This window comes from Trachypithecus francoisi, unplaced genomic scaffold (assembly GCF_009764315.1).
Source record: "Trachypithecus francoisi isolate TF-2019V2 unplaced genomic scaffold, Tfra_2.0 Contig00137, whole genome shotgun sequence".
Taxonomy (NCBI): Eukaryota; Metazoa; Chordata; class Mammalia; order Primates; family Cercopithecidae; genus Trachypithecus; species Trachypithecus francoisi.
Window position 1 is genome coordinate 852,526 of NW_022680485.1, and position 15,662 is coordinate 868,187.

General features: G+C 39.5%; 1 protein-coding gene across 1 annotated transcript in view; it reads left to right on the top strand.

Moving 5' to 3' along the window:
* LOC117066446 (zinc finger protein 724-like) overlaps positions 1–15,662 on the top strand; it is a 54,198-nt gene that overhangs the window by 26,564 nt on the left and 11,972 nt on the right. Inside the window, 2 exon segments of the mRNA XM_033181888.1 lie at positions 12,218–12,344; positions 13,153–13,251. Coding sequence (XP_033037779.1) covers positions 12,218–12,344; positions 13,153–13,251 — 226 coding nt within the window.

The following is a 15,662-nucleotide window of genomic DNA, read 5'->3' on the forward strand; positions in this document are numbered from 1 at the left end:
ATCCAGTCAACATAACTACAGTGTTTTCCTGAGTTCTGTGTATAGCACTGTTAAGTTATTGAACTTGAGCAAGTTTATGGGAGTCCTGAATTTTTAAACAGTAGCTCATAATGGCCTCATAATTTGGAAGCATAAATGGGCCCATGGGGTTTGTTACTGGCATCTGTAGTAAGAACAGTATTTTGAGACCAAGCCCTGAATCAAGGTCTGTGCTGACTGTGGGTGGTGTCAGAATTTGAATGTTAGACAAAGAATTGGTGTTGGAGAGTTGCTTGGTATTCAGCAAACTCTATAGATTTTGTGCCAGAATAAAAATACCATAAAGGGCTGGCCTGGAGTAAAACTCAGAGTGTCTGGGAATGGGAGGCTCTACTCGCCTGTGTACTGGCTGTCACACTGCCCATTGTTTTCTGATTCCAGGTCTCCTCTTAGAGTGAGAGAGGACTGAAAATTTAGAGGAAAGAGAAGCTCTGATGACAGACCTTCTCTTTCCACAGCTGCCACCACAGGATTCCCACCAACTCACAATCATGCCCACTAGACACTGATGCATCCACACCCCTCTCAGGACAAGGCACCACCCTCAGGAACTTCACAGCATTTTTGATTCTAGCATTTCTTGCAAAAATCCTACAAAAGTGTCTACAAGTCTCCTGGCATATTCCCGTTCCCCAGACACTGAATCTGCAGCAGCAACCTGTTTTCCCCACCAATTTAGGGTTCTGGGCCACTTGTTCATAATCTCACGTGCCTGCATGGACCTAGAAATAAATAGCACAAACCGATCTTTCAGCTTACATATTGCACTTACCCCCACCCATAGAGTTTTTTCCTTTCAACTTTTAATTTTAGTTCAGAGGTACACATGTAAGTTTATTACATAGGTAAAATTGCGTCATGAAAGTTTGATGTAGATTATTTTTTCACTGAGGCACTAAGCATAACACCAAATGGGTATTCTTTTATTATTATTATTTAATTTTTTTTATTTTTTTTTTGAGATGGAGTTTCGCTGTTGTCCAGGCTGGGGTGCAATGGTGTGATCTCCGTTCACTGCAGCCTCCACCTCCTGGGTTCAAGTGATTCTCCTGCATCAGCCTCCCAAGTAGTTGGGATTACAGGTGCCTGCCATCACGCTCAGCTAAGTTTTATATTTTTAGTAGAGATAGGGTTTCACTATGTTGGCCAGGCTGGTCTCGAATTCCTGACTCAGGTGATCTTCCCAACTCGGCCTCCCAAAGTGCTGGTATTACAGGCATGAGCCACCGCGCCCGGCCCAAATAGGTCTTTGTCCTGCCAACCTCAACTAGGCCTGTGTCTGTTTTTCCCCTCTTTGCATCCATGTGTTCTTATTTAGCTCTTACTTAAAAATGAGATAATGCATTTGGTTTTCTCTTTCTGCGTTAGTTTACTTTTTTTTTTTTTTTTTGAGGCGGACTCTTGCTCTGTCACTCAGGCTGGAGTGCAGTGGCATGATCTCGCCTCACTGCAACCTCTGCCTCCCAGGTTCAAGTGATTCTTCTGCCTCAGCCTCCCGAGTAACAGATTACAGGCATGTGCCACCACGCCTGGCTAATTTTGTATTTTGTTGTTCATCAAGGATGTTAGCCTGAAGTTTTCTTTGTTTTGTCTCTGCCAGGTTTTGGTATCAGAATGATGCTGTTATATAAAAAGCTGGGGAGAAGTCCCTTTTTTTTTTTGTAATAGTTTTAGAAGGCATTGTATCAGCTTTTCTTTTTACACTTGGTAGAATTCAGCTGTGAATTTTCTGGTGTTGGGTTTTTTTAGTTGGTAGCCTATTTACTACTAACTTAATTTGGAGCTTGTTATTGATCTATTTAGGGCTTCAACTTGTTTAGTCTTGAGAGAATTTATTTGTCTAGAAATTTATCCATTTCCTTTAGATTTTCTATTTTTGTGTATAGAGGTGTCTATAGTAAACTTCAATAGCTATTTGTATTTTTGTGGGGTCAGTGGTAATGTCCCTGCCGTCTTTTTTTTTTTGTTGTCTTTTTTTTAATGAGATGGAGTCTCACTCTATTGCCCAGGCTGGAGTACAGTGGCGTGATCTTGTCTCTGCAACCTCTGCCTCCGGGGTTTAAGCAATTATCCTACGTCAGCCTTTCAAGTAGCTGGGATTACAGGTGTATGCCACCACACCTGGCCTAATTTTTGTATTTTTAGTAGAGATGGGGTTTCACCATGTTGGTCAGGCTGGTCTCGAACTCCTGACCTCAGATGAGACACCTGCCTTGGCCTCCCAAAGTGCTGGGATTACAGGCATGAGCCACTGTGCCTGGCCCCTGTTGTCCTTTTTTTTTTTTTTTAGGCGGAATCTCACTCTGTCACCTAGGCTCAAGTGCAGTGGAATGATCTCAGATTACTGCAACTGTCACTTTCCTGGTTTAAGCAATTATGTGCTTAAATCTGCTGTTTACAAAATGAAGGGGGCCAGCCCCTCTACAATCTGTGGGTTCTCATCAGGTGGGACCAGAGACTGAGAAAAGAAGTAAAATACAGAGACAAAGTATAGAGAAAGAAAAGTGTGCCTAGGGGACTGGTACTGCTCAGTATAAGGAGGACCCGCATCCTCCCTCCGGCACTGGTGTCTGAGTTCCCTCAGCATTTATTGATCATGATCTCTTCCAGATAATGATATGGCAGGACAATAGGGTAATAGTGTAATAGGGTAATAGTAGGGAGAGCCTCTGAACAAAGGTCTCTGTGTCATAAATAAGTTTAAAGAAAGGTGCTGTGCCTTGATGTGCACGCACACAAACATCTCGCATCTCAAACATTTTGCATCTTGGTGCAATAAAGAGCAGTATTGCTGCCAGCATGTCTCACCTCCAACCTTAGAATAAAGAGCAGGATTGCTGCCAGCTTGTCTCACCTCCAGCCCTAAGACAGTTTCTCCTATCTCAGTGAATAGAACATACAATTGGGTTTTACACCAAGACATTCTATTCCCAGGGACAAGCAGAAGACAGATGCCTTCCTCTTAACTGCAAAGAGGCCTTCCTCTTTTACTAATCCTCCTCAGCACAGACTCTTTACGGGTGTCAGGCCGGGGGACGTCAGGCCAGGGGGATGGTCAGGTCTTTCCCTTCCCATGAGGCCATATCTCAGGCTATCACATAGGGAAGAACCTTGGACAATACCTGGCTTTCCTAGGCAAAGGTCCCTGTGGCCTTCCACAGTGTGTTGTGTCCCTAGGTACTTGAGATTAAAGAACAACGATGACTTTTAACAAGCATACTGCCTTCAAGCACTTTTTTAACAAAGCACATCCTGCACAGCCCGAAATCCATTAGACCTTAAGTCAGCACAGCACATGTCTCTGGGGGCACAAGGTTAAGGCTAAGGTTACAGATTAACAACATCTCAAGACAAAAGAATTTCTCTTAGTACAAAACACATGGAGTCTCTTATGTCTACTTCTTTCTACATAGACACAGTAACAGTCTGATCTTTCTTTTCCCCACACAAAAGACAGAAAAAAACTGGTCTGTTTAGGATCTACCTCTTTCCTTAAATGTTCAGTTCCATTATGTCACATTTAAGCATGAGTGACACCATTTTGGTTAGGTTTGTCTGTTTGAACCTAGTGCACAAGCTCAGTCCAGAATAATGTCCTCCGATGATTTTGTTTAAAATTGTTTCCCTTTTTGGTCAGAGTGTGACCAAAACTCTGGGCCTTAGTGCCATTCTCAGTTTTCATGCTTTTTGGGTTTGTCCTTCTCTTTTTTTTTTTTTTTTTTTTTTGAGACAGAGTCTCTCTCACCCAGGCAACCTCTGCCTCCCGGGTTCAAGTAATTCTCTTGCCTCAGCCTCCAAAGTAGCTGGGACTACAGGCGTGCGCCACCTCGCCTGGGTAATCTTTGTATTTTTAGTAGAGATGGGGTTTCAACCTGTTGGCCAGGCTGGTTGGTCTCAAACTGCTTACCTCAGGTGATCCACCTGCCTTGGCCTTCCAAAGTGCTAGGATTACAGGTGTGAGCCAAGGCACCTGACCCTCTGTTGTCATTTTTAATTGTGCTTATTTGGATCTTCTATTCTTCACTAATCTTGCTAGTGGTTTATCTTCTTAATTTTTTTCAAAGATTTAACTCCTGGATTACTTGATATTTTCTATGACTTCTCATATCTAAATCTCCTTCAGTTCAGATCTAATTTTGGTTATTTCTTGTCTGCTGCTAGCTTGGGAGTTGGTTTTCTCTTGCTTGCTTGCTTGATTGATTGATTGAAACAGTCTTGCTGTGTTGCCTAGCCTGGAGTGCAATGGCACAATCTTGGCTCGCAGCAACCTCTGCCTCCCGGATTCAAGGGATTCTCCTGCCTCAGCCTCCTGAGTAGCTGAGATGACAGGCGAGTGCCACCATGCCTGTCTAATTTTTGTATTTTTAGTAGAGACAAGGTTTTACCTCCCAGGCTGGTCTTGAACTCAAGTGATTCGCCTTCCTTGGCCTCCCAAAGTGTTGGGATTACAGGAGTGAGCCACTGTACCCGGCCTCATTCATTTATTTATGATGTTAGGTATTTAAATTGATTTCTGAGCTTTTGATGTGAGTAGTTAGTGCTATAAATTTCCTTCTTAACACTGCCTTGGCTGTGTTGTGGCGATTCTGGTTTGTGTATCTTTGTTCTTATTTGTTTCAAAGAACTTACTGATTTCTGCTTAATTTTATTATTTATCCAAAAGTCATTCAAGTGAACGTTTTTAAATTTCCATTTAATTGTATAATTTGAAGTGGTTTTCTTTGTATTCAGTGATATTTTTGCCAAGCTGTGGCCTAAGTGTGTGTTTGGTATGACTTTGGGAAAACTGAATTTGCTGAGGACTGTTTTATTTCTGATTGTGTGGTCAATTTTGTATGTGAGTATGTGACATGTGGTGATGAGAAGAATGTATACTGTGTTGATTTCAGTTGAAGAGTTCTATAGGTGCCAGTTAGGACTATTTGGTCAAATGTTGAGTTTAGGTCCTGATATCTTTGTTATTTTTTTGCTCCAGTGATCTGACTAATAGTGTCTGTGGGGTGTTGTAGTCTCCCACTGTTATTGTGTCAGAATCCAACTCTCTTCATAGGTCTCTAATTATTCATATGCACTCATGGATTTTTTTAGAACACCTTTCTGTCTTCTGCTTTTTTCTTTAGTGTGCCCAAGGCTGCTCCTTAGATGCCTAAACCTAGAGTCTACTGAAATTCAGATGTCCAAGAGATCAAGAACCTGTCCAGAGATTTAGCTGTTTTTGTTTTTGGTTTGAGATGGAGTCTTACTCTGACGCCCAGGCTGGAGTGCAGTGGCACGATCTCAGCTCACTGCAACCTCTGCCTCCTGGGTTCAAGCGATTCTCCTGCCTCAGCCTCCTTAGTGGCTGGGATGACAGGGGCACGCCACCACGCCTGGCTAATTTTGTATTTTTAGTAGAAACAGGGCTTCACCGTGATGGCCAGGCTGGTCTCCTGACCTCAAGTGATCTAACCACCTCGGCCTCGTAAAGTGCAGGGATTAAAGGCATGAGCTACCGTGCCTGGTCGAGATTTGGCTGTTATGGGAGAAAATATAAATTAGAAATTTATATTTCTATATTTTATTAATTTATTATTAATCATTAATAATTACTACTAATGTATATTAGTCTTTATTTTCTTACCTCATAATAAGGGAGGATATTTTGTTCATCTCTCTTTATTGAGGCATTTTGATTATATGTAGATATTCTCTGCTTTTTGAAATACACATAAATCATATTTACAGCTAAAGAAACCTTTTGTCATTCTTTCTGTCTCAGGATTGTCTATCTAGGTATCTAGGACCGCAGAACCATTACAGTGTTTTTGCTTTGGCAAAGTTGTTTTTTTTTTTTTTAAGGTGGAATCTTGCTCTTGTCGCCCAGGCTGGAGTGCAACGGCGTGATCTTGGCTCACTGCAACCTCCGCTTCCCACGTTCACACCATTCTCCTGCCTCAGCCTCCGGAGTAACTGGGACTACAGGTGCCGCCACCACGCCTGGCTAATTTTTTATTTTTAGTAGAGATGGGACTTCACCATGTTAGCCAGGATGGTCTCGATCTCCTGACCTTGTGATCCGCCCACCTCGACCTCCCAAAGTGCTGGGATTACAGGCGTGAGCCACCGCGCCAGACCCCAAAGTTGTGTTTTTTTTTTTTCAGTCTCTTAAAGTAGATACAGATTTGTTTAGAAACTTATTTTAAGAGCACACAAAAAGTGGAGCACAAAGATAGGATTAAACTTACCAATACAGAATGATAAAGACTAAAAGATGCTGAGGAAGTTTCTTTGACAAAAAAACTGATTATCCAAGGTAATTATCCAATATTTGCAGGCTGAAGTACTTACACTGCAAAAGAAAGAACAGTTCTGTGTATAAACTCAACAGTGGAGTCAGTGGTTATGCTTTGGTTCCTATTTACTACTTCAAAACAATTAGCATGGTTATGTGTAGTGTTTGTAGACAACTTGCCTTCATATGAATTATACAGTATTTTCTTCCTTTCTTTCTTTTTTTTAGACGGAGTCTTGCTCTCTTGCCCATGCTGGAGTGCAGTGGCATGATCTCAGCTCACTGCAACGTCCACCTCCTGGGTTCAAACGATTCTCCCACCTCAGCCTCCTGAGTAGCTAGGGTTACGGGCATGAGCCACTGTGCCCGCCCTAAATTGTGTGGTATTTTCTACAATAGTATGAATATAAGACCACAATATTTAGGATGAATGTCTTAGTCATTTTAATATTAGTCATACTTTTGAAATATAAAGTATTTTAACTAAATTATGGTTACAGAAAATTTTTAAAAATTCTACATTATTACTGTACATTAAAAGTACATTAAAATTATTTATGCTTAGATGTTTATATCTAATAACCAAAAAAATTCACTACAAAATTGTTGTGGTAGATATTAGCCTGACATGCATATTAATTTACCCAATAGATGTAGGTAAGCATGATTTCAGTGTCTTTTATTTTACTAAACTTGAATACTGCTATTACAGTACAAATAAACGTGATGCGTAATGTGACCATGCAAGAAATGTAGTAGCTTTTCAGTTAGCTATGTTGTAAGCTCAAATATATTTTACTACATAAACAAAGTCATATTCCAATTCTTCATCAAAAACTGTTGGTGAAGGCTGGGTGAGGTGGCTCACTTCTTTAATCCTAGCACTTTGGGAGGCCAAGGCAGACAGATCACTTGAGGTCAGGAGTTTGAGACCAGCCTGGCTAACATGGTGAAACCCTGTCTCTACTAAAAATACAAAAATTAGTGGAGGGTGGTGGTGGGCGCCTATAATTCTAGCTACTCAGGAGACTGAGGAAGGAGAATCGCTTAAACTTGGAAGGCGGAGGTTGCAGTGAGCTGAGGTCACGCCACTACACTCCAGCGTATGTGAGAGAGCAAGACTCTGTCTCAAAAAAAAAAAATTAAAACTAAAAAGTGCTGTTGGAAATTGTCAGATGTATTCCAATATAAATCCCCCATTTAATGGCTAGGAGATAAGAGAGCAGCAGAGATAAAAGAGAAATTTTATAAAATTTTGCTGAGGATATGTCCCCTTTCTTCATAATACTCATGCTTATCATGCTGAGAGTGGCTGTGCAGTTTGGGTGTTTAGAGAGACGTTTATTTTAGGGGAACATTTTCTGGCCAACATGATCAATCTTATATCTAATCTGAGTTTTTTTTTTTAAAGATGGCTCTTCTTTTGTACTCTCAATATAATTTTGCTAAGATGAAGAGCGATTTTTCTCTTCAGTGCTTTGGGTGTCTGTTTCAGAAGCCCTATTACTATCCCATGGTGTCTGTGAATGAGGTGGGCTGTCAAAGGGAGAACTCTTTATGTGGACTCATGCTGAAAATCCAGCAGTATTTTTTTTCATGTCACCATTATAAATAGAAACTGAAGCTGAAACAATGCTCCCATTCCCATTATCATGAAGGTGCAATTTTACCTAGGAGGGCTGAAGGCTCTCTCCTGCAGTTCAGGCTTCGTTACCTGATGTGGGACTGGAGTGCTGCTCTGGCAGTTGGGGTTCATGTAAGATGTGAGCTGCCAGCTATGAGCCCTGTGGTAGGAGTCAAGAGAGGACACTGGCTGTCAGAAAAGGGCAAGCAGAGTCTAGTAAATTGCAAAATTACCTCCTGTCATGAGGATGTGAAAAGTTAATTTTGTCATTGAATATAACCAATTAGCATACACGGATCGCCTCCCCCATTACCAGGTGAATTTAGGATGAACCATGTATTACATGGTGCTGTGAATTCTTTTACTTGTGGACTAATTATGGGAGTGTCTTTTTGTCTTTGCAATCTCTCTTTTTTTTTTTTTTTTTTTGAGACGGAGTCTCGCTCTGTCGCCCGGGCTGGAGTGCAGTGGCCAGATCTCAGCTCACTGCAAGCTTCGCCTCCCAGATTTACACCATTCTCCTGCCTCAGCCTCCGAGTAGCTGGGACTACAGGCGCCAGCCACCTCGCCCGGCTCGCTTTTTGTATTTTTTAGTAGAGACGGGGTTTCACCGTGTTAGCCAGGATGGTCTTGAACTCCTGACCTAGTGATCCGCCTGTCTCGGCCTCCCAAAGTGCTGGGATTACAGGCTTGAGCCACCGCGCCCGGCCTGCAATCTCTTAAGAAGATTGACTGTGATGCATGTCACATTCTGGTTTAATTGTGTAATGAAATAGTTTACTTTCTGTTCTATCATTTTGGAGTTTCTCTAGGGCTGGAGAAATTTTTTCTTTTAATTATATTTTCCAAACATTGTCTAGAATTACTAGACATAATATAAACACATACGGTTCCAGCCAAACTTTACTCTAGAGGGGGCTTTTCCTCTCAGGCTTCCAGTCACTTCAGATTTCTACAAACTTCACAGGGTAGCAGTCAGCCATTTTACCTCTTATTTTGTCTGGCCCCACCTTGAAGTCTGGCCTCACAGAACTGACTGATTGGAAGTTTTGACTGGTGAATCTGTTACATTTTTTAGAGCTGGTGCTCACAATTTTCTGAAACGCGAAAGCAGATAAAATTGGAAAAATAAAGTATGTATTTTAGCATCTTAATTTTTAAATTTTCTGTTAAACCAATACTTGCAGAGACATTTTATTTAGCAACTTGTTTTCTATTCCTGCAGATCCAGTAGTTGCTCCACAAGTCACAAAGAAGTAAATATGAACACAATAAAAATTTCTTTAAACTACATTAAATTCTTTCTGTATCTCTCTCATCTGTCAATATTTAGTATTCTGTACATTTTTTTAAAAACCAAGGACAGAGAAACGAAAGATGAAATAACAGTGCTGAGTCCTTAATCTAAATCCTGGGAATTATTAAACATCTGTGCTAACTCCCAGTTTGTTATGAGAATTAAATCACATAATGTGTTATTCCAAGCATAGTGCTCTGTGACATACTCTTGAGCACAGGCGTTGCTACTTTCTTTTGCCTCTGTAAACTTTACAGAACCAGCAAAGAGTATGATACTTACAGATGGAGATTAGTTGTCTTCATTTGTGCCAGAAGTATTTGTGTTGTGACAAGAGTGCTGAGTGTAAGGGACAGTGCCTGCTTCTCTAACTAATTCTAATGATGAGCCTAGAAGAAACAACATCAGCATTGACTGGGGACTTATTTAAAACACACATTCATGAACCCTTTGTAAACCTACAGAATCAAATTACATAGGGAAGGTCCAAAGTTACCAAGTGATTTATATGCTTATTAAATATTACAAGACAACTGGGCGTGGTGGCTCATGCCTGTATTCCAGCATTTTGGGAGACCGAGGTGGGTGGATCACCTGAAGTCAGGAGTTTGAGAGCAGCCTGTCCAATATGGTAAAACCCCATCTCTACTAAAAGTACAAAAATTAGCCGGGCATGGTGGCAGGTGCCTGTAATCTTAGCTACTTGGGAGGCTGAGGCTGAAGAATCTCTTGAACCCAGGAGCTGGAGGTTGCGATGAGCAAAGATTGTGCCATTGCACTCCAGCCTGGGTGACAACAGCAAAACACCGTCTTAAAAAAAAAAAAAAACATTGCAAGGCAATGCTTAGCTAAATGGTTATCAGCCGGATGAACTTCTCTTAGGTTGGTGCAAAAGTTAATTGACATTTTTGCCATTCTAAGTAATGTGGATTACTTAGGTGTAGACACTCAGATTACATGTGTAATTATTAGAAATCCCTTTACTTGTGCCCTCTTCACAGGTTCTGTTTATTGTTTTGTGTGGACATGTTTATGTTGTTTTAATTAAGTGCCTCATGTGACTCTAAGGTAAGGCCAGAATCAACTATGAGGGGTTCAAGATACATTCATGTGAGTTATGTTTTACTTTTCCACTGAAGGATGGTCACAGGGCCTGTTCTGTTTGGGTTTAGTAAAGACAGGGCAACATGGCTCATATTACCATTATTGTAGCAGAAATTGCTGGTGTCTGTGGTGAGGAGGGTACCTAAGGACAGGAAAGGAGAAACTTCTATTTTTCTCTTCATCATTTCTGAATCTTTTCTGAAGAGTCACCCAGAAATGGGTGGACTTTTTCTGATGATTTTGGTCCTTTTGCCTGTGGGTGTGGTCGTAGCATTTAAACAGGTGGAATGTTCTCAAGATGCAGGTGTAATTGGTCCAGAAAATCTCATCTGAAAATAAATCCCAGAGAAGGAGGAGATAGAGGAAAAAGTGGCATTTTTTTTTTCGGCTGAACTTGTCTCAGATCAAGAGCTGTGTCCGCTCTGCCTCCTGGAATGCTATGTGTTTAGTACTTGCAAACCTTGCCTTCTATAGTTGTGTTTTTTTCTCCCTAATGAGTTTGTTTTAATTACTTTTTAAAATTCTTATGATAATCAAGGGTCTCTGAAAAATATTTCTTTTCTATATACCAGAGTCTTCTCTAAATTTTTTACATTGTGCCTTTTTATATGCTTTGCAAAATTCTCACCATTAATTTATGATCTGCAGTATTAAAAGTGTTCTTTTTGTGGCTGTTGAACATGGAAAAGTGTGGATACTCAAGATTACTATTGGGGAAAATCTGGGATCCTTAGTAAAGGTGGAGAACATGTAATGTTGAAGTTCCATTTGTGTTTGCTATTAGCCCTATGCAGAACAGAATTTAGAAAATGCTTATTTAAACAGGATGGCATTTATTACCCAGAAAGTTCTGAAAAAATATTATCAGGAGATACCTGTTCTCGAGGGTGCTAAAGAAAGATTACTTAAAATCACTATTAAACATTACAGAACATAGAAGATCTTGAATAGAAGATTCCTATATTTTGAGATATCCTGTATCAAGATAGAAGATACCTGTATCTTGAAATTTGCATAAAACTGTTGTTTCCACATAGTTGAATTTAGACTATAATTTACTTATTGGAAACAATATTTCAGCAGTGATGCTGTGTCCTTCTGAGTGTTTTAGAACATCATGAAAATTTGTCCTAGTGCAGTTGATGCTAATGATTCACTTGGTAAAGAGCTCTCTGACAGATTTTTTCACTGTAGTGTTATTTTTTTCTTCGTTATTAAGTATCTTTATGCAGCTGATGGGTATAAGTTATCAAATGTAATCTGGCAGCTGCTCTTCTTTCTTAAGGTTTCTTTCCATATATTTGTCTTTGGAAAATGAAGACTATCATCTCTCTCTTATAGGCTATGAAAACCAGAGGGAAAAAAACAGGTTATTTCACTTATTGGATGTTTGATAAAATATTTTTCTTTGGGGCAAAATCATTGGCATTTCTTGTGAGCTTATTAAAAATTCAGCACAGACTTTATTCCAGATCTTCTGCAAAAAAAAAAAGCATAACAAGATTTCCAGTTTATTGTACACATTAAAATTTGAAATATACCTTGTAACTCAACATATCTTTCATCTCAACAGAACTCATTATGTATAATGTGAATATAGCACTCCAGAATGTACATGCTTGTGTTCATGCCCTTAATTTTATATTTTATTATCCAGAAAAGTATCATATATAAATTGATGTTGTGGATCTTATTCTAGTCTTTTCTCAGAGTTAGAGAATACATCAGAGAATATTTCTGTCTTTAAAATTACTTCATTTGGGTAATTTCATTCACTTTTATAAGTCAGAACCAGTACTCTTTAGTCATTCATTTCAACTTGAGTCAAATTAAAAATTTTGCCCATGGCCACTTGGTAAATATGTGTGTGTGTACTTTTCAGGGACCATTGACATTTATGGATGTGGCCATAGAATTCTCTCTGGAGGAGTGGCAATGCCTGGACACTGCACAGCAGAATTTATATAGGAACGTAATGTTAGAGAACTACAGAAACCTGGTCTTCCTGGGTGAGAATAACTTCAATATACAATTCCTAATATACCCTAAAGATTTCATTTTTTTTTTTAGAATGTTTTTTGGTAATTGATCTTTGTATAAATGAGTATCAGATCTCTATTTCTAAGAAAATCTTGGGGGCCAACCGTGATGTCTCATGCCTGTAATCCTAGCACTTTGGGAGGCCAAGGCAGGTGGATCACCTGAGGTCAGGAGTACAAGACCAGCCTGGCCAACATGGTGAAACCCCATCTCTACTAAAAAAAAATACAAAAATTAGCCAGGTGTGGTGGTACATGCCTGTAGTTCCAGCTACTTGGGAGACTGAAGCAGGAGAATCACTTGAACCCAGGAGGCAGAGGTTGCAGTGAGCCGAGACTGCACCAATGCACTTGAGCCTCGGTGGCAGAGTGAGACTCCATCTCAAAAAAAAAAAAAAAAAGAAAGAAAGAAAATTTTGGGGATTTGTCAGTGTAGAAAAAAAAAATTCAAGATGTTTCATTTTGATCTGGACTTTTTACATTCCTGAACTGATCTATATCCTTCCCTCTAAATTAGTGGTAATTCCAGAAATTGAGTGGCATAAAATGTTGTTTTCTATACCTTAAAATCTAATTATCATCTCCAGTTTTTGATTCAGTAATACTAAGTAGTAAAATTAAGAACCTACAAATTAAAAAAGTCTAAATATTTAGAAATTTCTGTTTTAAATTAGTATTTTGTAATTAATTTACTATTCTATTAATTACACTCTCTTTACTGAGCACATTATTTGAAGAATATGAGCAGCATTCATGTTATTTATTTTTAATAAAACAGGTATTGCTGTCTCTAAGCCAGACCTGATCACCTGTCTGGAGCAAGGCAAAGAACCCTGGAATGTGGAGAGACATGAGATGGTGGCCAACCCGCAGGTAGGTGATAGTGAATATAACAGAAGACACAGATGAGAGGTCCAAATGTCAAGGAGAAAGTCAGTTTTTGAAATACGATTTGGGGCCGGATGCAGTGGCTCATGCCTGTAATCCCAGCACTTGGAGAGGCCAAGGCGGGCGAATTACCTAAGGTCGGGTGTTTGAGACCAGGGTGAACAACATGGAAAAACCCCGTCTTTACTAAAAGTACAAAATTAGCTGGGTGTGGTTCACATGCCTGTAGTCCCAGCTACTCGGGAGGCTGAGGCAGGAGAATCGCTTGAACCCGGGAGGCAGAGGTTGTGGTGAGCTGAGATCGCGCCATTGCACTCCAGCCTGGGCAACAAGAGTGAAACTCCATCTCAAATAAATAAATAAATATATAAACGAATAAAAATAAATACAATTTGGGAGTTGTGCTCCAAGAAAAATAGTTTCAGGGAAGCCTGAAGTTTATTTTTTATTTTATTTTTTCTCTTACATAGGTGTGTCTTTTGTCTTATCCTTCTAACTTTTCTAAGGAATATACTTTCCCTTCAGTTATCTTTCCAGTTTTCAGTGAGAGCCAAAGTCCCCTTTTTGGCATATACAAGACTATAAAATCTGCTTTTTTAATGTTTTGGCGGACACATAAATATCTGTGAAATTTTAAGAAACTCTATGTTAAACTATTTTTTAAAGTTTTCTTTCTACATCATGTCTGAAATATGTGAGAATAGTGGTTTCTGTTTCATCTTTTTGTTCATTTTTTTCTGCACATTTCATCCTGTTTTTATTATAGTCTTGAAATATAGTTTGAAATTATAAAGTATGATGTCCTCCTGCTTTGTTCTTTTTCCTCAAGATTGCTTTCATTATTCAGAGCTTATTTGAAGTTTCAAGTAATGTTATGATTGTATTTTTCATTACTGTGAAAACAAATACCACTGGGATTTTGATAGGGAGTTTATTAAATCTGTAGATCACTTTGGATAATATGTCACTTTAACAGTATTTATTCTTTCAATCCATACACACAAAATATTTTAAACTTTGTGTCCTTTCTAATTTCCTCCATTGATATATCATTTATTGTAAAGGTTTTTTAGATCGTTGGTTAAATTTGTTCTAAGAAATTTATTATTTTAATGCTATTGTCCATGAGATTGTTTTCCTCCTTTATTTTATCAGATAGTTTAAGTTTATGGAAGTTTAAATTTATGGAAGTATAAGTTTATCTTATAAATGTATGTTAATTTTATATTTTGCTAATTTACTGAGTATATTAATTAGTTTAGACATGTTTAAATGTACTGTGTATGATTTTTTATATATGAGATTATATGATCTACAAACAGCAACTTTTTACCTATTTGTCTTCCATTTTAATGGCTTTTTAAAAATTGTTTTGACTATTCTGCTGCATACTTCCAGTGCTATTTTAAAATAGAAACATTGACACTGGGCACCATATAGTTTTGCACTGGTGTCTGTGAATTTCAAGAAACAAACACCTCTTCAAGTTTTTATCAACTGGTTTCAGGAGGTAAAGATCTTTTGTTGGGCTCCCAAGATAATAGGATGCCCTCTGAGTTTGTAATGAAGAGGGGTTGTAGGTTGCTCACAAGGCTGCTATGTCTGCACAAGGGTTTACTTTAGTTGGCTTGTTACAAGGGGATTGTGTAGTTGTAATTTGCATTTTATTTTTGGACAGGCTGAATATCCTTCAGGACTTTGATCAGTAGGGCAGTCACTAGGCAGGTTTCTGTAGTCATGTCTGCATGTGGTAAGCATTACATCAGGATGTGATTGAGTATGGCTTTCACTGAGCATCAAAGAGGATTTTGCCAGGTCACTGTGTGGGTTTCTATGTAGGCAGAACTGGCCTTGAACTGAGTCATGGAACTGCTTCAGGGACCACAGTAAAGGCTAAGGTCTTGCAAACCTGCCTGCATGACTATAAATGGGTATCTTCCTCCAGCCCTGTGGAAGGGCAGGACCTCTCCCAGACTGTGACTAGGAGGAATATGAGATTGTTACAGGGTAAGTTTAATATTCTCAGTGGGACCAAGTTGGGTGGGCTCTTTTTTGGTCTGTAGCCAGGAATAGAGGTGCTATAGTTTGCCACCTGAATGAATGCCTGCCTTCTGAAAAGGATGCGCCTCAGTCTTGGGCATTATCAGTTTCATAACTCCCTCCCTGGATCTCAAAGCTCGCTCTCTCTTTTTTTTTTTTTCTTTTGAGACGGAGTCTCACTCTTGCTCAGGCTGGAGTGCAGTGGCACCATCTCAGCTCGCTGCAACCTCCGCCTCCCAGGTTCAGGTGATCCTACTCCCTCAGCCCTCAAGTAGCTGGGATTACAAGCATGTGCCACGATGCCCGGATAATTTTATTTTTGGAAGAGGGGCATGGAGTCTCGCTGTGTTACCCGGACTG